The 26317-nt window shown below is 38.4% G+C and overlaps 1 protein-coding gene across 1 annotated transcript in view; it reads left to right on the top strand.

The window, feature by feature from the left end:
- Positions 1–26317, top strand: part of LOC150082247 (uncharacterized) — a 299068-nt gene that overhangs the window by 123374 nt on the left and 149377 nt on the right. Inside the window, exons 3-4 of the mRNA XM_090379208.1 lie at positions 19781–20043; positions 23688–24101. Coding sequence (XP_090235334.1) covers positions 19781–20043; positions 23688–24101 — 677 coding nt within the window. The remainder of the gene's footprint in view (positions 1–19780; positions 20044–23687; positions 24102–26317) is intronic.

Below are 26317 nucleotides of genomic sequence, written 5' to 3'. Positions count from 1 at the left end.
ACAAATACACTTTATCTGTATACATGTCGCGATGGATATATATGTGAGAATGTATATAAATCTTGTATCATGTATATATAAATGGATGTATATAAATCTTGAGAATGCATATAGAATTGTGTGTGTAAATAAATGTAAAAATGTAAAAAAATGGCCAAGAGTCCACATCTTGGACACCAGGGAAGAATATCAGGCTTTCTCCAGCTATGCACTGGCCCTGTTCACAAGACAGAGAACCAACCACTGACACGATAAGGAAATGAAGAAACCTCAAAGGAAATCGTCCCGCGGAAGACGCCTGGAACCCAACAGCCTCCGATAATCATGGCACTAAACCCTGAAGTGGACCTAAAGTCGAATAAATGAGAAATGACTCTACAAACAACATTGACGCAAACACCACATGGATGGGAAATGTCACAAGAAAGACCCCACAAACGCCGACAAGCAAACCGTGACGGCGCCTCCGTAGCCAGGTGGGCAGGAGCAGCAGTGCGTAGCACACGCTTCCTGATTTAGACCGGAGTTCGAGCCCGTGACCACCAAATACGGAGGATGCGGAAAGGTCAGGGAATGACCACCGCATATCCCCGGAGCAATATGGCCTTAGTTGCTAATGCTCCTAAAAACCAAATAACAAACAAACAGCAAACCGTGACCTTTTGACGGTAAAGACTGCAGAACGGACGGGAACCACCCCATGAACGATCACGCTTCGGTCTGATCGCTCCTGGGAACAGGCTAGGACCACTAGCAGCTCCGCTGCCAAATGCTATATGGTGAGCTGAATGGGGTACCCTAACCCTATTCATCTTTAATTCCCTATCCCGCGGTGAGGGAGAGGAGACATGCTCTGTTTCCTCCCTCCCCTGCCGACCCATCTCTTCGCCTGGTGAGGCATGGGCCTGCCTCACTGACCACCTGGGATCGCCTTCTTTACGTCCCCATGCTTCTGCCTTTCACCCCAGCTCCCCAGTCTTCAGTCTCTTCCACCATTCTACCTGTATACCTTATCCATGGCAGGGGGAGATAACTCTTCTTCGTCTCCCCCACCCACCATCCAAACTCCCCTTTGGTGTGGCATGGGCATGCCTTACTGCCTAGCAGGGGTCATCTCCTCTATCGACCCCTTACTCTACTTCTACCCCCCAGTCTTCAGTCTCCCCTCCCTCCTACATTTATCTTTCATCTAACGTATAGCCCACACATCTAAATTTAATAACAAAATTCTGCCCGACCTATTAGGCCTTTTAACACATCTCTCTAGCATTCAACTCCAACCAGCGATTTGCTAACAGCAATCTTATTAAGAATTAATGTCAAATGCCTATATATATATATATATATATATATATATATTTTTTTTTTTTTATTATTATTTATTTATTTTTTATTATTATTTTTTTAATTTATTTATTTTTTTTAGGTCCTAGCCACTGAAATCCCAGAAAACTAGGTGGCAGGACCTGCCGGAGCAACTTGTCATGATTCTGGACACCCGGCTAGCCTCCACGTTGCCAGGTAGTTGTAACGTCGGGCCCCACTAGGGGCATGGCGGCCAATAAGTCGGACAAACAATAGGCACAACAGATCACACTGCACAGACATGGCCCACACACTTTCAAGTCTCTGGCTTGACAGTGTACTGTCCTCGATACAGTAAACACGCGGCGATGGGAGAAATCCCAGGCGCCGTCTGACACGAACATACCTTATACCTTAATACCAGATGGCGCGACAATCAGCCTTCCATCTCCCTATAAATTTCCAAGATTCTCTGACCTTATCACAAATCCTAGGCGATAACTCCAACATTGAAAATATATTTACTTATTTAAAATTAATAGGATATTTTGACCAGATATAAATCATATTTATATATGATCATATCATATCACACCGCTAGGGGGATGATTGTGTCCGGCTGTCTGTATGATATGCTCCGTAAACTTTTCTTGTTTTGTGTGTTTTTTATTTAAAGTATTAAGTTCCTATTAGTGCCACCACATAAGGATAGGCCCTTGGATTGCCAGGTGCAAGTACTGTATTATTTGAACGGACAACAGATAAGTATTAAATGAATTTCTGCATGTTCATTCCGCTACTCCATACAAGCGCTTTCAGCCATTATCTTGTAGTTCAACTTATACATGTGTCCAACAGACACTTGACCTTGACCAGGCATTAGAGTTTTGCCTAGCCGCTCTGTTCTTCCCTCCCTACTTAGTCCCCTGCTCCCTGTGGATTTCACTGCAGGGCAACTAAGGCGACCGGCTGGTCACAGTGCCTATTGCTTGCTAAACCACAACTGTGGTGATATTAAATTATCTAGTAAAACTACAGTAACTGAAATTCAATATGACAAATACTACCTCCTGTCAAAATTCTAACGTCTGCACCATCTGTGGAACCAGCTCTGACCCCATTGTCCAATGTATTGAGTGCAAACAATTAATATGCAATGACTGTACACATTCTGACCTGAAAAAATTAAATAAAAGTCGGCGGAAATCATTCTGTTGTGATAGATGTCGACTCAGAAAAGCCCTATAACTGTTGCAACGCCAAACAGCACGGAACCTGAGTCACTTTCCTCCTCTTCGGCTAACAAAGTTGAAATGCCGTACTCTAGTACATTTGAGACAAATATCATGCCAATAACTAGAAATACCGACTCTGAATCGTACATGGATGAAGCCTCTAATCCTTCTTTGTTGTCGCATCAAATCTCAGATGCATCAACTCAAACATCTGTGCTGTCAGAAGATCTCAGCGCTAACTCCTTCCCTACGGAAACTCTGAATCCAACCTTTGGTATTCTGCAATCAACTGAATTCCAGGAACTACTCTTTAACACTATGCAGAAAATCCTCATTCAAACTCATCTAATCAGTGCACCTCATACTGCAAACTCTGAAATTCTCCTGGATTCTAATACACTCAATGAAGGAAACAGCGAGCTATACACGGAGATTTGTGGTATAAAAACAATATTAGCTAATCAACAGGCTGAAATTTCTGACATTAACGCCCAAATTAAAAACCTCACATCAGTTATGTCTTGCCACTTAAGGGAAGCTAGGAAGAATTCTGAACCTACTCTCGACACCAATGGGCTCAAAGTGAATACGAATTCTTCATTAACTGACGATGCCCTCAGTACTGAGACCAGATCTTCACCTTCCACCGGCCTCAATAGTTCTACTGCTGCAAATATTAACTTGCCCAAGCCTGCTAACATTCATGATTCAAGTCATTCAACTGAGCAATTTATTGCCAAACAGACTCTGTTAGATGATTCTTCTGATGTAAATAGAACCACTCCTCCCACCTACTCTCCTCTGCGGAACAGTTCTGTCTGTACTTCTATTTCACAAGCTCAGAGTCACCAAGCGGAATCCTCTTCAACATCAGTTAAGGCAACATATGCAAAAATAACTGCTGCCACATCTAATGAGGTCTGCAAACCTGTCTGTAGATCTGCCGCCACAGTGAGTAAACCTGTTTCTAATTGCCAGTCTCAAATATCGCACCAAAGATCAAAACAGAACAAACCGTCAGAAAATATTAAAGCATCTATATCTCAAGGTACTTTCTCCAAGCTTCCAGCCATAACTCATCAAACACAGAATGTAACTACTGCAGAAAAATCTGTTACTCAAACACAAGTATAATATCACAATTATTCCCACAAAAGACCGAATTTTTCTTTCTAGACTTGGACCCTCCACTAAATCTGAAGATCTTATCAACCTAATTAAAGAAGAATATGGTTTCGGAGTAGATGTCCGTTCTCTGAAGACACGATGTCCTGCCTACTCATCTTTTATAATAACATGCCTTCCATCACAAACAGAAAAAGTGTTGAATCTAAGATCCCTTTTATCAGGGGCTCTAGTAAAACGCTTCACGGACAGACCATCAAGGGAGTCCAAAATCTCCTCTCCACCGGCATAGCAATCAGATACCCTGCTATCTACACATACTACGTTCTCCTCTCGTCATAGAATCCCCAGATCCCAACTGTTCAGTGTTTACCTTCAGAATTGCAGGAGTATAATTAGCAACCTAAACCACTTCAGAGCAATCCAAGGCTCACATATTTACGACATTTACCTGCTCACTGAAACCTGGCTCTCCATAAATATTGATGATCAGGAGATTATAGATGGACAATATACAATCCATAGAAAGGACAGAGGATCTCGTGGAGGTGGAGTAGCTATTATACATTCTAACCATATACTCTGTGAAACTGCATCAAATTTCACAAATATTGAATCAGTATACTGCCTTCTTCATCTTGGCAAGTTAAAGGTTTTAATAGTATTGCTTTATTTTCCACCTCCCTTAACTAATATAGACCTCCAGTACTTAGAAAGCTCGCTGGAATCAATCTTCCCACTAATTCAATCTGCCGACATAGCAATGGTTTTGGGTGACTTTAACTGTCAAATGGCCAATTTAGAATCTTCTTCTCCATCACTGCAGACTAGGGCTCTCTTTAATATGCTTCACAGCTATGGTCTGGAACAAATTTGCAACTTTCCAACCAGAGAAAATGCCTACCTCGACCTAATATTTTCCTCTACTCATACAGATGTTCACACCGACAACCCCATATTTCACTCGGATCATTCACCAATTACTTTTGACATCACAGTGACTTCTCATAACTTCAAATGCAGCTCCCGTACTCCTCGATTCAATTTCAGAAAGGCTGACTGGCCTCTGCTCAACCTAGCTCTAAGAAACGTAGACAAGCAGCTCGCTGACGCTATGGATGACATCGATGTGCTCACCAACAACCTGATTAACTGTGTCCATTCAGTTATATCTGACATTGTTCCTCAATCCCATCTTACCGCACGCTCTACCTACCCGCACTGGTATAATAGTGAACTAATACGTAAAATTAAATCCAAAGAATTCTACAGAAACAAATATAAGCAAACAGGTGACAGTCAATACTATGAAATATTCAGCCAACTCCGCAAAGAAGTGAAAACTCTCATATTAAACTCCTACAACATGTATACAGAGTCAGTTCAGGATAGTCTGCTTACTCACAGAGATATCAAACCATTCTGGAATTTCATGAAGCATAAGAACATAACCAGTAGAAAGTTACAACTCCGAAACGCAGATGGAATTCTCTTATCTGACGAATTCAGTATTGCTCAAGAGTTTGCCAAACACTTTTCTAGAATTCAAACAAATGATACATTGAGACCTGCCTCATTTCCTGACTTCACACCTGTTAAAGATGATATCCTCATTAATCTCTTTATCACTGATGAAGATTTAAACTCGGCATTAAAAAGCATGAAAAATGACTATACTAGAGGCCCAGATGACATTCCAGGCCTATTTTGGAAAAGGACTGTCACTACATTGAAACCCCTCATACTGCGGATCTTCAACCTGTCTCTCAGGCTGGGGAAGTATCCTAATCACTTTAAGCAGGTCAATATAGTTCCTATTTTCAAAAAAGGTGATAAAAATGACGTATGCGATTACAGACCCATAACCTTGCAAAACAGCCTGGCTAAACTCTTCGACACAGCAGTGCACAAACATCTCTTCGAATTCTTCAAGCCTTTTATCGATCAGAATCAACATGGTTTCTGCAGTGGCAAGTCAGTAGTCACAAATTTACTTCCTTTCTGGCAATACACCTCTGAAGCTCTTGATAACCACCTACAAGTTGATGCAGTCTACACAGACATATCTAAGGCATTTGATAAAGTCCCGCACGAACAACTTCTGGAAAAACTTAAGCTGTATGGCATCCGTGACCCTTTGCTCTCATGGCTACGCAGCTATATTACGCATCGTTCCTTGAGCGTTATCATCGATCAAGTGAACTCAGACTGTTTTATACCACTAAGCGGAGTACCACAAGGCTCTCCCTTAGGTCCTCTTCTCTTCATTGTTTTCGTAAATGATCTTCCTTCTTTCATCTACACCTCCAATGTTCAAGTTGCTCTCTATGAAGATGATCTTAAGATCTACTCAGCAGTGAAGGAGACTACCGATTCTCAACAACTTCAATGTGCTCTCAATAAATTCTCTCTGTGGCTATCTCTGAATGGCTTGTCTGCTAACCCCTCGAAGTGCAAAGTTATCTCTTTCTCATCTTGCAGATCTCCACAACTAATGAATACGGAGTATAGTATTAACTCTGTGATCATCGAAAGGTGTGACCAAGTTAACGACTTAGGGATTCTCTTTTCCAGCAGTGCTAAATTCGATGCCCATGTCCTTAAAATCACCAGCAAAGCATTCAAAACACTGGGATTCATCAAACGGAACACATACAAGTTCAAAAACTACAGATATGCGGTTATCCTTTATAAAACTATTGTACTGCCAATCCTTGAATTCAGTTCACCCATCTGGAATCCTCACACAAAGACTTTAACTAACAAAATTGAAGCAGTCCAAAAAAACTTTATCCGTTACCTTACGTACCGCAATCCTCTATTCTATCACTCAGTGTATTATGAATCGCTGTGTGATTACTTTCATCTGAGGCCTCTGTGCACTAGAAGAGTTACTGCTGACATCGCCCTCCTAGCCAAAGTAATCACTGGAATTTATGAAGCATCTGATATCCTGAGTAAAATAAACTTCAATGCTCCCTGTAGACAAGTCAGGAACCTTACACCGTTTCGCCTTGACTCTACCAACACGGACTTAATGAAGTTCAGTCCACTGAACAGAATCAGCAAATCAGCAAATGACTCTCGCATTGACTTCTTTGACAACTCCCAATCACTGATGAACTCCATCCACAAGTTTGCCTCTTCACTTAAACTGCAAAGTGACTAGCTCACATCTAATTATTGTAGCTTATTATTTGTTATATTATTTTTCTATTCTCTAACGGATTAATTATTACTTGTTTTACCGGTAACTTAACTTAATACAATCCTCTTTTGTACATATGCTTTATTGTTTGAATTTGTATCAATGTTTATCGTCCTGTAGGATTTCACATTATTGTTATTATGTTTATTGATCTGATCTCAGATACACTGTTAATGGTTACCTGTTGTGTATCTTTTTATTAATAAAATAAAATAAAAATAAAAATAAAAAATATTTAAGAAATATAAATGTCCTTGTCACTAAACATTAATAGATAGGCGCAATATGGCCAAAGTTGCTTTTCCGCCAAAAAACCCAACAACAACCAACCGATCTAGCATTTTTTTGGACTCTTGTGGCTAACATTCGCTCAAACAATTTCCCCAGGTTTGCTAAAGGCGAATTAGGTCTGTAGGCCCGTGGATCTGATATTAATTTCTCAGGCTTGTGCAGTATCTTTAGTAGAGCTATTTTCCATTGACGAGGAAATATTTCTTCTAGTAAACACTTATTCATCAAATTTAAAAGAATGTGTGGAAAATTTTCAAAGAATTTTTCTGCACATGATTGAGAATACACTGACTGTATTCTCAATCAGGTCAATACCGGGGCATTTCTTACCATTGAGCCTTTGCCACGGCAGAGCCCAAATCCAGGAGTGTAAAGGGTTCAATGTCTGGTGGTCCTTAATACTTTTCATTATAATGATGTATTTGCATTTGTTCAGGTGAATCTAGATCTGATATATCTTTGGGGAATAGGTTATTAATTATGGAATCCACCATAAACATCCAGTCTTGAGTCTCTTGACCATCTACTTTAACTGTGTTATAAACATCTCCGCAAGCCATTTTGTTCCTTGATATCCGGTAAACCAAGCCTCACGGTTCTTTATTTCTTATATCCGTTACAAAATTTTTCCAACTTTATTTTGAGTTGGAAATTGCCTTTTGATAATTTTTCCTTGGAGTACTGTAAGCGTCCCTGAAAATCGGAACATCCTCGGCAGAAAGATGCCTATGTCTCTGGAATTCTTTTCTAGCCTGCTGAACTTGCTTTCGCAGGTTACTTAAGTCTGAAGACCACCAAGGAACGGAAGTTCTTCTGGTTTGCTTTCTTTTGGCTGAGTACTCCATTGCCAAATACAGGTGGAGCTGAACGAAATTTGTAAATTCCATTGCCGTCATAACATTTAAAACTAACTGCAACATTTGCAGAGAAAATAGTGAGCAGGTAATCTCTGAATTTGTTCCATTTAATGGTATTCATTGAGAAATGTCTAAGATCGTGTGGCTGTGAATCATTATATTGCTGTCGAAGCTTCAAACCAAATACATTAGCGCGGTGGTCGCTATTCACAAGGGTTGGAATAACATCCCAGTCAATTAGAATTTCATCTGTTTTAACCGTGGTAAGAGTGGCATCTATGTTTGATTTGCCATTCACAGTAGAGAATGTGAATGGCTTGTCACGCAAGTTTTGCACAATTAAGTTGTACGATGAAATTATATCCTCGAGAGCTAATCCTCTAGGGTCGGTAAAACCGCTGTGCCAGTAGTTTGATTTGGCATTTAGATCCGCTGTTATTATAAGATTTTTAGAAACAAAATTAGTACATAAATTCCAAACGATGGAGAGTCAATTGTATGTCTTCAGTTGGCGGACAGTAAACAGACGCAATGTAAAAACTTATGAAAGGTGTAGAAATCATTAAACAGGTCCGTGTCCGTGAACAGACCTGTAATGTCGGTAACAACCAGATCATTATTTATAACAACTACGGCACTTTTTGGAGGTTTGTTAAGCGAATGAATAATTCTTGCTGAGGTGGGAAAACCCATAACTTTGAGGGCCCTACTTGCAAAGAATGAAAGGGTTCCTGTATGCAAATAATGTCAAAATTATTTTCAAATGGTGTTATTCTAATCTCATTAATTGCCACTGCGTGATGACCATTTATCCGAAGAACTTTTATCCCCTCATATATAATATTACCTAAAATTTGGATTCTTATCGCCAATGATGTTGCTTAATTTGAACCATTATCACTGTTGTTTGGTTCTGCTATCCTTAAGTTGTATCGCTTTTAAGTATTCTGGACACTTGACATCCCTTACAGAATGATTGTAATCTCTACCACGTCTCTTGCAGTCGATATATTTTGGAGAGTCTTCTTTATGGGGACAATCTCCGTAGACATGACCACCTTCTGCACAATGTCCACAAGAAACTGCCTTATGCGAACAAAATTGTGCCGAGTGGCTATACCCCCAAACAACGGAAACACTTGCTTACAATCGTAAACTTACGGAACCTGTGTGATGTTTGTTTGTTATTTCGTTTTTAGGAGCATTAGCAACTAAGGCCATATTGCTCCGGGGCTATGCGGTGGTCATTTCCTGACCTTTCTGCATCCTCCGTATTTGGTGGTCACGGGTTCGAACCCCGGTCTAATCAAGAGGCGTGTGCTACGCACTGCTGCTCCTGCCCACCTGGCTGGAGGTGCCTGTGTGATGTAAATCGTAGATAGATTCTATCGCTGTCTAAAATATACCGCATCATGCGAGGAATAAATCCAACCACCCAATTTAACCACCTTTGCACCCAATCCAGAACTAAATCTGAAAGTCACCTCATATTTAATTTCATCATGCAAGAAACCATAATCTTAAGTTTTTTAACGAAAAGATCGTCAAGTATTTCCTCCTGAGCATATTCACGACGGACACCATATATTTACACTGTTGGATCAGATAACCGAGATTTCTTCATTGTAAGACCTATCTCTTTCAAAGCAGAATAGATCCTATTAGCATCCGCCGAATTTGTGGTCTCCACAAGGATCCCCTATTCCTAAGGAAACGAATACCTTTTACTTAAGGTATTCGTCTGTCCTTTCTTAAGGGGGCATAAATTCGAATTAAGAAAGGACATATGTAGAATAGATGTGCGGAAATTTGCCTTTAGCCAGCGGGTGGTTAATTGCTGGAACAAACTTCCATCTGTCGTTGTGGAAGTTGATAGGTTGAATAAATTTAAGGAGGAACTGTACAGGCATTTAGAGGGAATGGTGTGTTTTTTTTTTTTTGGCTGATGCTGCATAAGCTCATACACTTGCTTTCTTGTATCACATGCCACTATTACTTTCATCTCCCTGTGGTCACTCTTAATGACTTGAGTCACCTTCTGCTTTATATCTGACTCGAACTCAAGGAAGACTCCTCAGTAGGCCTAAAAATAATCAGATTCTGAGGATCAGGCACACCTCTAGGAACTGATAAGGGACTTGCACTGTCAGTCCTCTCTTCGGATCTTGGTTTATTCTGGATGACAACACAGTCAACCAACCTGAGATCTTTACCTCTGCAAAAGATTTCTTATGAAGTTCAATCTGGTAATCTAACATTTCTTTTATCTGAGAAGCACTCTCCCCCAGATCCCTAGCTTGTACCTTGAGGTGCTCATTGTCCACAACCAAAGATGTGGTGACCACCTCCACGTCAGCCCAGTGACCATAAATTCTATTAGACGCTGGTTTTGTTATTTTACTTGACTCTTTAGACATTATTGCTCCTAAAGCCCTTGTCTTAGCCAATGTCACATACACCTCAGAGGCATGTAATGATCCTCCGAATTCAGACCATTGATAAAAGGTTCAGACCATTGATAAAAGAAATCCCTTGGTCTTCCCTACTAAAAACATTAACTATTTCATCCCTTGTACCACTTGGAGACTCATGAACTGCATAGCCCTCACTGTTCTCGGCTGTGCTAGCTCGAACTTCTTTAACAAGAGATTGCCGGTTCTTATCTTCTTCATCATTCAAAGTCTTATTTTTATCCAATTTTGTTTTATCAAGTTTAGTTTGTCTTTTTCCCCTTTTCTAACAGTTTTAGAGGTCTTTGATAGGAAACACCTGGTTTGTTGCAAAATCAACAGAAGAAGAATATGCTTCAAATTCCTGGGACTCGGTATTCTTCTGACATTATGTTAATTAGACAAGTAATTTAGACAACAACCAATTAATTTCAACAGTTTAACAATATATGTTTATATAAACACTTTACCCCACCCTGGATGAAATCTGCATAAGAGTTGAAGAATTCATCAAGGTTGGTTTAAGGTTCTCAGCCCCTAGCGGACAGGGGGCGCCACAAAATTAGTAATTTAAAGTAGATTCTTTTCCTCCAAAGTAAGATGCTCAACTCCAAAATTAAGAGAGTTATAGCCACTTTAAGTTTCTTTAAAAGTAGCCCAAAACTAGCCCCATATTAACCTATGGGACTTTTCCAAAATGTAAATGTGAAATCGAACTAATAAAGACTGATATACACTGTGCTGCCTCTTTATTAGGTACACCCAGGGTGGTATATTTTCTCAGTATGATGCAAGTCTTTGAAATTCTGCCCCTATTTTGATTTCGCTGCTTATGTCACCCCCTTACGGTGCTGCCTGATGCAGCCGCCTCTCTGTATCATAGCACGGCACGGCCCTGGGTTCACCCCTGCTGTGCACACAAAAGATTTGTCCCCAAATGTTGCAAGTCACGTGACCACAGTTGTGGATATAAATGCAGCAGGACAACGTTTCTAGTATCAGTTAAGTGTACAAACCGTAGCAAGAATGGGGAAATGGAGTGATCTAACAGACTTTGAATGTGGCATAGTAGTAGGTGCAAGACGTGCTGGACAAAACATCTCTGAAATGGTAGTTCTCCTGAACTTTTCGCGCACCACAGTTTCAAGGGTATATGGAGAATGGTGCAACAAACAGAAAACATTCTCTCAACGGCACTCCTTTGGATGAAAATCGCTTGTTGATGAGAGAGGTCAGAGGACAGTGGCTAGAATTGTGCAAGCAAACAGTCGGGCCACAATGTCATTGTTATTAGCCATATTGTACAAGGAAGCCTGAGGCTTATCCTGTACTGGGAGGGAGAGAGAGGGAGAGAGTTAGAAGTAAAAGGGAATCACCAAGAAAGAGAAGAATGATGACATCCAGCTCAGGACCCTGGGTGTGCCAAGCTCATACTCGCCAGATGTGAGTCACACATCATGTCAGAATACAACCTAGGTGCACAGAACAAAATATCGCCCTTTCAGTCCTAGCGGATCTCAATCATATTGAACACCTTTGGGATGAGCTGGAAAAGTCTATACCTCTGTCGAATCTCAAGGAACTGCATGACACTGTCATGTCTGCATGGTACCTCATTCCTGCACAATTCAGCATCTTGTTCAATCCATGCCTAGACAAATTCAGGCTGTTTTGAAGGCTAAAGGAGGCTCAACACGCTACTAGGTAGGTGTACCTAATAAAGTGACAGCACAGTGTATATTCACAGTATATAGTGACATATAAACATTTAATAAGTTCTCCCTAAAGGGGTTTATCCCAGAGCCAGTAAATTTCCAAGGCAATAAAATAACAAGTCTCCATTTTGCATAATGTTATCTCAGCGGGACAATGTAAAGCCTATGGGAATTTTCACAAGAGAAAATCCTCTGTGTTAAGCCTATCAGGCTATGGTCTATATGTCGCTATTAGAGTTTGAAGACAATTTCCAAACACCAATATCTTGTCTCTTCAATGCCTGCAATAAAATTTTATCCTATGACGTGCCGAAGTTATCTCTATCCATGTGATGTATTTTATAAACGTAACTACTCTTTAAACCTCACTTCACTGATTAAAGAAGCATTGCAGGATCATCTAGACAAGATTGCAGTAATAATTCAGACACAGCATGGGTTTGTTAAGGGGAGGTCTTGTGTGACCAATTTGATTGGATACTATGATGTGGTCACAAAGGAACTGGATGAAAAATATTATTTTGGTTTCGTATTCTTGGATTTCAGGAAAGATTTTGATACTGTTGCACATGGAAGACACTAGTGTGGCATTAAGGGCAAGTTGCTACAATGGATAAAAGGGTGGTTGATTGGGAGAAGACTGGAGAGTGGTAATCAATGGACACTGCTCTTTGTGGACTAATGTTATTAGTGGAGTCCCCCAGAATTTGGTGTTGGGCCCATTGTTGGTTTGTATATTTATCAAATATATTGATGAAGGTATATCATCATTTTTATCATAAAGTTCTACAGCATATGTAGTACTTTACATTGACAAATGTAAAGTACTACATATGGGAAGCAGTAATCCAAGAGTAACGTATCAACTCTCTGTTACCACATTGATAGTGGTAGAGAATGAAAAGGACCTGGGGGAAATTGTGCAGGCAGATAATGAGTTTTCTGAGCAGTGCAGACGATCTGCAAGAGTAGCTCATGGTGTCATGTCAATGATATACAGGAATTTTTCTAGCAGGGATAAGGTGATTATCCCCTTGTATAAGGCAATGGTCAGGCCACACCTTGAGTACTGTATACAGGTCTGGAGGCCACATTTTAAGGAGGATGTAGAGCTTTTGGAACGAGTACAGAGAAAGGCAACAAGATTAGCGAATAGAACAAAGGGTTGCTCTTATGAAGAAAGACTTAAGTTTTGCAAATTACAGTGTCTGCAGACTAGGCACCTGCGAGGTGATCTGATTGAGATGTATAAAGCCTTGATGGTTTGAGCATGCTCAGTGCGGATGGGATTCTTCCTCTTGCTCAGAATAATCACCTGAGACAGCATAAATTCAAATTGAGGAAAGACATTTGTAGAATAGATGTACGGAAGTTTGCCTTTAACCAGCGGGTTGTTGACTGCTGTAACAAACTTCCATCTGTCGTTGTAGAAGTTGATAGCTTAAATAGATTCAAGGCAGAACTTGACAAACATTTGGAGCAAGTGGATGGGTGAAATAAGGAGTTTTTTTTTTTGGCTGATGCTATATAAGCTTGCTTTCTTGCATCATGTGCCTTTGCTAATGCATTAGCAAAGGCACATGATGCAAGAAAGCAAGCTTATATAGCATCAGCAAAAAAAAAAAAAAAAAAAACGGACCTGTACACAGTACTCAAGGCATGGCCTGACCTGACCATTGCCTTATACAAAGGGACAATCAACTGCTTATCCCTGCTAGAAAAATTTCTGCATATCATTGAGAAGACCCCATGACCTGCTCTGGCAGCCTGTTGTACAGATCAGAAAACTTCATGTCTGACTACACAATTATCCCCCAGGTCTTTTTCCTTCTCTACCAACCTAAGTGTAGTAACCACAATATTCGTATGTTTCTCTGGGGTTACTTCTACCCATATGCAGTACTTTGCATTTGTCAATATTAAACTTCAGCTGCCACTTCTCATTGTCCCATAAATGGGACAATGGCTGTTAATGGGTTAAACTTCATTTGCCACCTCTCAGCCCATCTGCTCAAGTTTTCTGAATCCTGTTGCAGCAGTGTACTGTCATTAGTGTCATTAACAACCCTGACAACCTTCATATCATCTGCAAACTTGGATATTAAGCCTGATATACCATCATCAATATCATTTATAAATACAGAAAACAACAATGGACCCAACACTGAGTTCTGAGAGACTCCACTAATAACATTAGTCCACGAAGAGCAGTGTCCATTGATTACCACTCTCTGTTCTCTTCCACTCAACCATCCCTTTATCCATAGCAGCAATTTGCCTCCAATGCCACACTGCTCCAATTTGTGCAGCAGTCTTCCATGTGCAACAGTATCAAATGCTTTTCTAAGATCCAAATATATGATATCAAAGTTATTCTTTGCATCCAGTTCCTTTGTGACTACATCATAGTATCCAATTCAAATTAGTCAGACAAGACTTCCCCTTAACAAGCCCATGCTGTGTCCGAGCTATAACTGAAGTCTTTTCTAGATGATCCTGCAATGCTTCTTTAACCAGTGCCTCCATTAATTTCTCTGGAACAGAAGTTAAACTAACAGGTCGGTAATTACCTGTGTCTCCCTTTGATCTTCCTTTGTGGATTGGGGTCACATTTGCACATCTCCAGTCCATGGGTACCTCCCGAGTCCAAGGAAGCTCTCATAATTATGGCTAAGCATTTGCTTAATTCCTTTTCCACCTCCTTTAATATAACTGGATAGATTCCATCCACTCCTTTCTTGTGTTTATATTCAATAATTTCTTCTCCACTTTACTCTCAGTTATTACAAGATTATCTGGCTTACTGCCATAGTTAGCATTAGCATTAGTAGAGGCATATGATGCAAGAAAGTAAGCTTATTCAGCATCAGCCAAAAAAAACAAAAAAAAACGCACCATTCCCATTTCACCCCTCCGATCGTTCGAAATACCTGTCCAGTTGAGCCTTAAATTTGTTTAGGCTATCAACTTCAACAACAAGTGATGGAAGTCGGTTCCACCAACCAACCACCCGCTGGCCAAATGCAAATTTCCGCACATCTATCCGACATCCGTCCTTCCTCAATTTGAATTTATGCCTCTGAGGTGATTATTGTGAGCAAGATGAAGAATCCCATTGGCATTGAGCATGCTCAAACCATTCAAAGCTTTGTACACCTCTATCAGATCACCTCACCGGTGCCTAGTCTCCAGACTCTGTAATTTGCAAAACTTAAGCCTTTCTTCGTAAGAGCAACCCTTTGTTCCATTCACTGATCTTGTTGCCCTTCACTGTACCCGTTCCAGCAGCTCTACATCCTTCTTGAAATGAGGCCTCCAGACCTGTATACAGTACTCAAGATGTGGCCTAACCATTGCCTTATACAAGGGAATAATCACCTCCTTATCCCTGCTAGAAAAATTCCTGTATATCATTGACAAGACACCATGAGCTACTCTTGCAGCTCATCTGCACTGCTCAGAGAACTTCCTATCTGCCTGCACAATTACCCCCAAGTCCTTTTCATTCTCCACCACTGTCAGTGTAGTACCGCAGAGGTGATACATTGCTCTGGGGTTACTGTTTCCCATGTGTAGTACTTTACATTTGTCAATGTTAAACTTCATTTGCCACCTCTCAGCCCATCTGTTCAACCTTTCCAGATCCTGTTGCAGCAGCATAGCGTCAGTAGTGTCCTTAACAACCCTGCCAACCTTTGTATCATCTGCAAACTTGGACATTAAACTTGATATACCATCATCAATATCATTCATAAACACCGAAAACAACAACGGACCCAACACTGAACCCTGAGGAACTCCACTAATAACATTAGTCCACATTGAGCAGTGTCCATTGATTACCACTCTCTGTCTTCTACCACTCAACCATCCCCTTATCCATAGCAGCAATTTGCCTCCAATGCCACACTGCTCCAATTTGTGCAGCAGTCTTCCATGTGCAACAGTATCAAAAGCCTTTCTAAGATCCAAATATATAATATCAAAGTTATTCCCTGCATCCAGTTCTTTTGTGACTACATCATAGTATCCAATCAAATTGGTCAGGCAAGACCTGCCCTTAACAAAACCATGCTGCGTCTGAGCTATAACTGAATTCTTTAGCATTAGCATTAGTAGAGGCATTTGATGCAAGAAAGCAAGCTTATGCAGCATCAGCCAAAAAAAAAACCCACTTCCATTTCACCCCTCTGTTCGTTCAAAATACCTGTCCAGCTGAGCCTTAAACTTATTTAGGCTATCAACCACTACAAGGGATTTAAGTCTGTTCCACCAACCAACTGTTGATACGTTGCTCTGGGGTTGGTGTTTCCCATGTGTAGTACTTTACAGTTGTCAATGTTAAACTTCATTTGCCACCTCTCAGCCCATCTGCTCAACCTTTCCAGATCCTGTTGCAGCAGCATAGTGTCGGTAGTGTCTTTGACAACCCTGCCAACCTTTGTATCATCTGCAAACTTGGACATTAAGCTTGCTATACCATCATCAATATCATTTATAAATACAGAAAACAATAATGGAATAATAATGGAAGAAATAATGGAAGGAACAATAATGGAAGAAAACAATAATAGTTGAATACACCTCTGGCATTCCCCTCCCTGAATAACTCATCATGTGTGAATGTTGTTGTAAAATATTCATTTCGTTTGTTAGCTACCTGAGCAGGATCATTAACAGTTGAACCGTTCGATATCAAGTGGACCAATCTGATTCATCCCCTTCCTTCTAGAATTTACATAAGTAAAGAATTCTTTGCTGTTTTTCTTTGCATCCTTTGCCAAAGATTTCTCGTAATCTGCCTTTGGCTGCCTAACCTCCTTTGTAACTTGGTTACAGACCAGCTTCTATCTATCATAGGCTTCTGTGTCACATGTTCATTTATATGTATCCCATGCATTTTTCTTCTCTGTCACATGTATAATTAGTTCATCTGACATACATTTAGGCCTAAATCTTGACTTCTTTGTTGATATGAAAAGCCTAGTAGCTTCCAAGATTAATTCTTTGAATGCTTCCCATTTCGTATTTGGTGTTGGTAACATCATCAGTTGGTCCCACTGTATAGAATTTAAATACTGTCTCAGACCATCATAGTCTCCTTTACGAAAACAAAAACCCTTCCCTTTACCCTTGATGGTAGTTACCTCTTTGAGTAACTCCCACTTCAGCACACTGTGATCACTGCCACCTAGTGGTTCCTTTATCTGCAGATTCTTGATGCACGAAGAATCACTACTGATAATCAGATCAAGAGTATTACTCCCTCTAGTTGCCTCCTGAACATGCTGCTGTAGAAAACAATCATCCAACAAATCCACAAAAGCCTTGCTAGTGTGTGAGTGACCACCCCACAAATTACAGTCAATATCCAGGAAATTAAAATCTCCCATTATAAGACACTGTAATTTACTGGCCCACTTCAATTCTCTGCACAATTGCTCATTATACTAATCAGATTCATTAGGCCTATAGCACACCTACTCTCATTTTTCCTTTCCCAGTGCTTATGTCACAACAAACAGACTCAACATTGCATTGTCCACCCACAACAATTGGATGCACTTCCTTAGATTTTATGTGTTTCTTAACTAACAGCATAACCCCTCCTCCCTTCTTGTCGTATCTGTTCTTTCTGTACACATTGTGCTCCTCAAATTCCAGTTCTACGCTGCTTATGTCCGTGTGACACTGTCTCTGATACCCCAAAATGTCTGCCTTTGATGTCTTGACTATCACTTCAAGCTCATCGAATTTATTAACTATACACCTAGCATTGGTGTACATGCAAGTATACATGCACCTGTTTCTACTCTTAGTTACCCTAACACAACCCATGTATTTACTTGTTCCACTATGACTCCCTGTAGTCCTGGAAATTCCCGTTGCCTTGCTTTCCAGGCTGCTGTTCAATTGCATTTCAATAGAAGTAGTGCAAGAATCACTTTTACCTCTGCCAGCGGCTACTGTTAATCTATTAGTCCATTTATCCCCCCAAGCTAGCTGTTTTCCGACCCACCTAACTCTGCCTCGATAGCATCAGCAAATATTCTTGCACCCTTTCTATTTAAGTGTATTCCGTCCCTGTAGAAGCAGTATCTCCTGTTAACAAGCACAGACAGGGCTGAGAAAAATTCTACCCCTTGAGCCTTGCACAATCTCTCCAGGGCCGAATTGATTGACAAGGCTCTCATCATATGCTCCCTCCTATCGTGTCTGGGCAGAATTGCAGACACTTTCAAATTCAACTGTAACTCACGGCTTTTTTTTTTTTCAGCATTGTCTTGTATTTGTTAAGTAATTCTGCCGGTCTCCTACTCTTAATATCATTAGTGCCAACGTGTACAATAATATCACCCTTTGTGCCCTTAAAGGATGATATCTGTCCTACAACATCCTCAACCTTTGTCCCCCGGCAGACATACCCTGGTCCTGTTCCATCTATGCTTTTTGCATAATATGTTCCCCGTTTCCCTAATCTGAGGGGATGTAAATTCAAATTGAGGAAAGACAGTTGTAGAATAGATACTGTGTGTGGAAATTTGCCTTTAGTCAGTGGGTAATTGATTGCTGGAATAAACTTCTATCTGTCATTGTGGAAGTTGATAGCTTAAATGAGTTCAAGGAAGAACTGAACACAAACTTTTAGGGCAAATGGATGTGTGAAATGGGATTTTTTTTTTTTTTTTTGATTGATGCTGTATAAGCTTGATTTCTTGAATCATATCCTCTACTAATGCCAGTGCTAATTATGGTAATATTATTTGTAAGTTCATCATTACTGCAAAGACAGGTTTGTTTTGGGTGCATCAGCAATTTAGGCCATATCTGTAAAGACAGAAAACTCATTCTAAGACTTATCTGTAGAAGACTCACTATTATGTTATATGATATCATCCATACTATATTATGATATTTTAATATTATAATAGTTATATCATATAATGTCATATACAAATAAAATGAAGCATATTGTAAATTTGCCACCTGCGGGGAAAAAAAAAGTAATTTGCCAGGTACTAAGTAGTAATTTTTCCCCACTATAGAGCTTGTTTATTAATTATTTTTTTAAAATTTTAAATGGGCATTGAAAGTTCGAGCACATTCATAAATGGGGTTCTTTGCATTTGTTGGTAACACTCGATAAAAATATTTAATTTTTCAATGCTGAGAAATATTCCTATTTGTTGTGATTTTCTGTCCTGAAAATCTGGGAACAGTATGGATGCAACTGTTCAGCAACAGAATGTAAATTGATAATAAAAAAATTCTTTTTTTGTTTACTTGCGGTGTAAAAAATCAGTGTACATAATTACAAGAGAACCTTCAGAGGGTAGGATAAGTTGTAGACCGCATTTTTATTATTTTTTCATTGTTTTTAAAATTCGTGCTGAGCTTTATATTTGTCCACGAGCTATCTTTTTGTGTTCAAGTAGAAATGCATTTGTTTATTTATGCATATAATAGTATTTTGGATTAACTTGAAATTGAAAAAAAAAGTGAATAAAAGTAGAAGTATTTAATGTAATGTAATGCCCAAAACTTGAGTGTTTATGAGTAAATAACAATTGTTCTTTGCTTATTTTTATACAAGGACCCTACTAACAAAACAACAGAATTCCGATTCATCAGTCTTTGGAACAAATGGCACAAGCAGTAATCAGCAGCTTAGACGTCAACTTCGACACATTAAAAATCCAAACAGGATTGATGTTCGTGTTTTGTTGTCTTCCTTTCCACCTGAAACTCCTTCCCAGCAGTTACCATTGGTGGATGATGTTGGTAACATGACACTTCATCACTTAGGTATTTCAGTACCTGTGCATGAGTCAGTGAAAGAGGAACTTGTTCAACATGGTAAGATTATTTAAATGCATTTGTAAAATTAACCAGTTGATTTTGTGAATTAATAAATTGATGTTAATTTTTAAGTGTTCAACTCCCTGTGTAATATACAAATAGGTTAATTATATTGTATTACATACCTTATAATCTGCAAAAGAAAAAATGTTTTATGTTATAGAAGCATCCTTTACTCAAAGCCTAATGTTTTATATTATGTAAGGGAGCTCCACAAGTTTTAGCTTACAAAATGAAGGGTTAGCATTTTTTAGTTTCCAGAGCAAACCATTATTCTGAAATTTATTGAATTAATATGTCATCATAGGAATAGTTAATCAGATATTATTATATTCATTGTTATACAGGATGATTGAGAAAGGTCTGGTTAAAATGTTGCACTCTATAATAAAATTATAGAGGTGATCCCCCACTTAACGCTGATAATTCGTTCTGGAAAACAGAGTGCTTGGTGATTCAGCATTAAGCAAGTGCTGTATTCCCATAAAGTAACGTATATACCTTTTTGAGTTGCAGGCTGTGCCATGGGATATTTCCTAAACAATAATAAATGGTAGTGAAAAGACGCACAAATGTCAGTCAAAATATTTAATATTCAAAAATTTGTATAAATATAAAATATTATACATTACATGTATAATATTTTATATTATTATAAAATACATGTATATCAAAATTAAATTTAAAACATCAATTAAAATCATGAATTTGTTAATCTGATGGCCCTCTGCCATAGAGTTTTCATATCTTTGGAAACTAAAAAAAATGTGTAAATTTTGGAGTTGTACTTTGTCCCTCTTGTTTATAGAATTGTGTAGGGATTAATTCCTTTCTTTAAACTTCTTATTACCTTTGAACTTTGTTCCATGTTAGAGTTATTACTCCCGGAAATAATCGCACATTTTTTCAAAGTGTGCAAAAACTCTAAGTTCTTTTGCAGTCAGCAACTTTATTGGTTCTTCATTTGTATGGTCTTGATCATCTTCTCCCTAAATTGCATGCTTTTGTTCTTTTGTCATTTCCTCAAGTTCTTCACTAGAGAAGCTATCCCTGTCATTGTTGATTATCTCTTGTACATTGTCATCATCAGTTTTGTCTATTTTTACTTCTTTTCCGAGCTGAATAAGTTGCACTTTAACATTCTCAACATATCATCAGACTCTTGGGACTTCTTTATGCAATCCTCCACACTCCAGTCCTGGTTTTCTAGTCACTTCATTTCAGACACTGGAAATGTTTTAATGTTGTAGGATTTCCAAAACTCTTTTAGGCTCGTTCTATTTTCACCAGTTTTGATGGCTTTAACAGTTTGGGAAAAAATGTTCTTTATGTTGTAGGCTTTAAATGTGGCAATAACACCTTGGTCCATTGGTTGAATCAGAGCGGTAGTGTTTCGAGGCATGAAAAAAAAATTTTATATGATTGTTCAAGTCTTCAGAGATCTCTTTTTTTTGGATGTCCTGGCACATTGTTCATGATCAAAATTGCTTTGTAATCAGTTAATTTTCACACAATATCTTTCCACTGAGCGACAAAAGGATTCAGCGTATCAATCAATGAAAAGAGGACTGGTTACACAAGCTTTATTAGCCTTCCAAATTATATGTAGGTTTGATTTAGCAAAACCTTTAAGAGGCCTTGGATTTTCCAAAATGGTAAACTAAAAAGGATTTTAATTTAAAATCTCCAGCAGCATTATCGCACAACAATAAAGTCAACCAATTCTTTGCCACTTTTGAAACTAATTGGAAGTATCATTGCATTCATTAATTATGATTTAATTGATTAATTACAATTATACAATAATTCATTAATTACAATTGTCATACAATCTTAGAGTTAACTGCCCATTATGGACACTACTGAATGATGACTCTGATCACAAGCGGCACTTATGTACATGAGGAATGACCAACTTTACGTTGCTGATAAAAGAGCATTAGAGCAAGTTGTGAAAGCATTATAGTGAAATACAGGTTATGATATAAGAACAGCGTTATAGTGAATCAGCATTTAGCAAACTGCATTGTAATGATGGCCTACTGTACATCATTTTTATTGTACCATTTAAACTATTTCTTGCCTTTTTCCCCAAAAATACATGAGTAATGTACATCATGTACTGGGAGCCTCCGTAGCCAGGTGGGAAGGATCAGCAGAGCGTAGCACACGCTTTTTGATTAGACCTGGGTTCGAGCCCGTCACCACCAAATACGGAGGATTCGGAAAGGTCAGGGAATGACCACCGCATATCCTGGAGCAATATGGCCTTAGTTGCTAATGCTCCTAAAAACCAAATAACAAACAAACAAACAAACATCATGTACTAAGACACATGCTGAAATGAATTTTTTTTTGATACCTGCTAGACATTTAAAATGACAACAGTTGGTTATGCAATGATTCCCTCTCTCAACCCTCTACTTCCTGCTGCACAGACACTTCTTCCATATTTCTTTATTTCCTTAAAATCGTAACTTTCAGAAATTCAAATCCATCGTTAACAAGTTTTCCCCGAGTTCAAAAACCAGTACTGGAATGTACTGGTTTGAGAACCTAGGACACTTACTACTGTAAGTTTTTCAACAACCTTTGTGTTCTTTATTAATAAAAAAATTGCATTTCCTTTTTTTCTAATATCTGAACAACCCACCTCACTACTTTGAGCCTAAAACACTGATGGTATGTGATCCTTCCTCAGAAATGAAAAAAGTTGTTTACTTATTTAATGCACACAAAGGGACATAAATGTAAATATAAGAAAATTTGATGCCAAAGAGTAATTTTTTATTGGAATGAATTTCTCTGATCTTGTAGAACTTTAAATTTTATGTAAATTTAAAGAGGTTATTGGATAAAAACATAATGAAGTACAAATGATATGCAAGTTATGATTATCAATATTTATCTTTTATTTATTTATTTATTTTAAAGATTACCACCACTTAAGTTTGATTTGGCTTTATTGCATGCTTTTCAGTACTAATACTGTTTTTGTCTAACTGCAGTTATATTTTGTGTAATAATAACCTTTTTGAAATTATGATTGTGTGTTTAACAAAGCTATACCCTTTGTTAAAAATACAGCAGTTTTTAATGATTCTTCCCACGAATCTGCTATGAGTACAGTGTGCTGTAAGGGTTTTCAGGTATAAAACTTTACATCTGGAAAGTTTTTAACTTTGCTGTACTGATTTTAATATAAGGATTTCAAAAAATTCAATGAATAATTAAAAACATTATATGATAATGCATGTTGTATGTTGAAAAAATACAAGTTGCTGTGTGTACCATCTGATTTTTTTATTTATTTATTTTTTCACAGTAATATATATCCTTTGCAGAGAAATCAGGATTGTGACTGGGTTCACTCATCTCCTTCAACTGTATTGTTGCTATGTATGACATGTATCAATAATCCCATTTAATTGCTTAGTTATAAATAACTGAAATTCAGTGGGTTTCTTTTCATTAATTAGTTCTTGGTGTCAATATTTTTGTAATTTTAAAGGTTATCATATTGGGTTGAATGAATTATGAATTGGTCACAAATTTAGAATCGTGTGAATTAATTTTTTCAACATAATTAGAATAACTGGTATATTCAGTATTTAAAGCAAAGCACTATATTTTTTTTTCAGATGGCATTAATCATGAAAGACATCACAGAATTCGACATCCATCAGCGATTAGAAGGCATCAAAGGGCCCATCCAGTAACGACTAGCTCACCTAATGCTAATGTTTTAAGCCATCATAGAGAGCCTGTTTTCACGGACACCAAAAATAACAAAGAGCATCCATTGTCTGGAGTCTTGTATGGTAATGCTACACATGATCTGTCGTCCAAAGAAGCAATAAGGAGAACACGTATACCTGTGCATGCAACACTATATAAAAGAGTAGGGCCACATTTAGATCACTCAGATCTTGCCTCATATTCTCCACAAAGAAACATATTTATTTCAGGTAATGAAAACTCACCAGCATATTACCTGACTTTTAGATTACCTGGTAAATTTTATCCCCGTTTAGGAAGTTCTGACAACCCATCAGGTAAAAAAAAAAGTGTTGTGTTTTTTTTTTTTTTTTTGGCAAAATTGTTTTATTATTTACATAGCTAAGTTTTTTTTTTTTTGTTTTTTGTTTTAAACAAAGTAACACAATATACATATCATGACATATGTATTGTGCTATTGCATGTGTTATTTTTAGTAAATCATTCTCCTGTATTGGGTAATAATGTACATTAGACTTTTGATTGTCTAAGATGATTGGTAAAAAACTTTTCCTAGATAATCGAAACTCCAAATGATTTATAGAATGAAAAAAAAAACTCATGAATACAACAGAAACAAATTTATTTACTTATATACCCTATATTTATTTATAAAATCATACTACAGTGTGAGAAGATTTGATATAAAATTTAATAAATACATATTTTTTGAAAAGACAAACAGTGAAGTTTACCTTTTTCAAAAATTAATATGTATTTATCAGTGAAGTTTGCCATTCCTACAGATAATACCATACTACATAAATTTTAAAACATGTTTTGAGTGAGTGGGGCATCTCCAAAGTGTTCTATGTAGTTGAATAAAGACCCATTAAAATTAAAGGTGACACTTTAGTGCCTTTTTCATGTTTATTGATTAACTAAGGTTTTTTTTCAATAGAAGTAACAATCCTTTTCTATTTCAACATAAAAGGATTGTTATCCAAACTCATATCGAAAAAAAATATAATAAAAAAAAGAAATGTGAAGAGACACAAATTAAAAAAAAAAAAAAAAAAAATTGGAGAGGAATGTTAATGTTTAGACCACAGTAAAACTGAAGGATTACTGAAATATGCCTAATATGAGTTAGTAGGCAGAGATCATTTCTGAAAATTCAAGGGATTTGTCTACAGGAACATTACATAATGTAAACCCACAGCAGATTTAAATGGATTCTACTTATCATAATTTTTGCTATCTGACTTAGTCTTGAGACCCCTGTGCAGAAGTATGTACATAGCATTAGTAGAGGTATATGATGCAAGAAAGCAAGCTTATGCAGCATCAGTCAAAAAAAACCCCTCCCATTTCATCCCTCCATTCATTCCAGGTGGGCAGGAGCAGCAGTGCATAGCACATGCTCATGACGGAGGATGCAGAAAGGTCAGGGAATGACCACTGCATATCCCTGGAGCAATATGGCCTTAGTTGCTAATGCTCCTAAAAACCAAACAACAACACCATCATTCCAAATGCCGGTCCAGCTCAGCCTTAAATTTATTTAGGCTATCAATTTCCACAACAAGAGATGGAAGTCTGTTCCACCAATCAACTACCTGCTGGCTAAATGAAAATTTCTGCACATTTATTCTACAACTGTCTTTCTTCAGTTTGAATCTATGCCCCTCAGGTTCTTAATCTGAGCAAGAGGAAGAATCCCATCAGAATTCAGCTTGCTCAACCCATTCAAGGCCTTATACACCTCTGATCACCTTGCATGTGCCTACTCAACGTGTGCTCCAATTTTCAGAACTTAAGACTTTCTTGGTAAGAGCGCCCCTTTATTCCCCTCACCAATCTTGTTGCCCTTCTTTGTACTCATTCTAGCAACTCTACATTATTCCTAAAATTAGGCCTCCAGACCTGTACATAGTACTCTAGGTGCGGCTTGACCATTGCCCTGTACAATGGGATAATCGCCTCCCTGTCCCTTCTCCTGCTAGCAAAATTGCTATATATCATTGACAAGACTCCATGACCTGCCCTGCTCAGCAAACTTTATATCTGCCTGCAAACCCCCAGGTCTTTTTCACTTTCCACTTCCCTGAGTGTAGTACCACACAATTGGTACGTTTCTCATGGGTTATTGCTATCTATATGCAGTACTTTGCATTTGTCAATGTTAAACTTCAGTTGCCACCTCAGCCTATTTGCCCAACTTATCTAGTTCCAGTTGGAGTAGCACACTGTTGAACAACCCTGACAACCTTTGTATCATCTGCAAACTTGGATATTAAACCTGATATACCTTCATCAATATCATTGATGAATACACAAAACAACAATGGGCCTAGCACCAAATCCTGGGGAACTCCTCTAATAACATTCGTCCTAGTGCCTCCATAGCCAGGTGAACAGGAGCAGCATTGTGTAGCACACGCTTCTTGATTAGACTGGGGTTCAAGCCCGTGACCACCAAATATGGAGGATGCGGAAAGGTCAGGGAATAACCACCGCATATCCCCGGAGCAATATGGCCTTAGTTGCTAAT

The sequence above is a fragment of the Mastigoproctus giganteus genome, chromosome 8, assembly GCF_048544385.1.
Source record: "Mastigoproctus giganteus isolate SK-2022 chromosome 8, ASM4854438v1, whole genome shotgun sequence".
Taxonomy (NCBI): domain Eukaryota; kingdom Metazoa; phylum Arthropoda; class Arachnida; order Uropygi; family Thelyphonidae; genus Mastigoproctus; species Mastigoproctus giganteus.
This window is presented reverse-complemented; position numbering and strand designations above follow the sequence as displayed.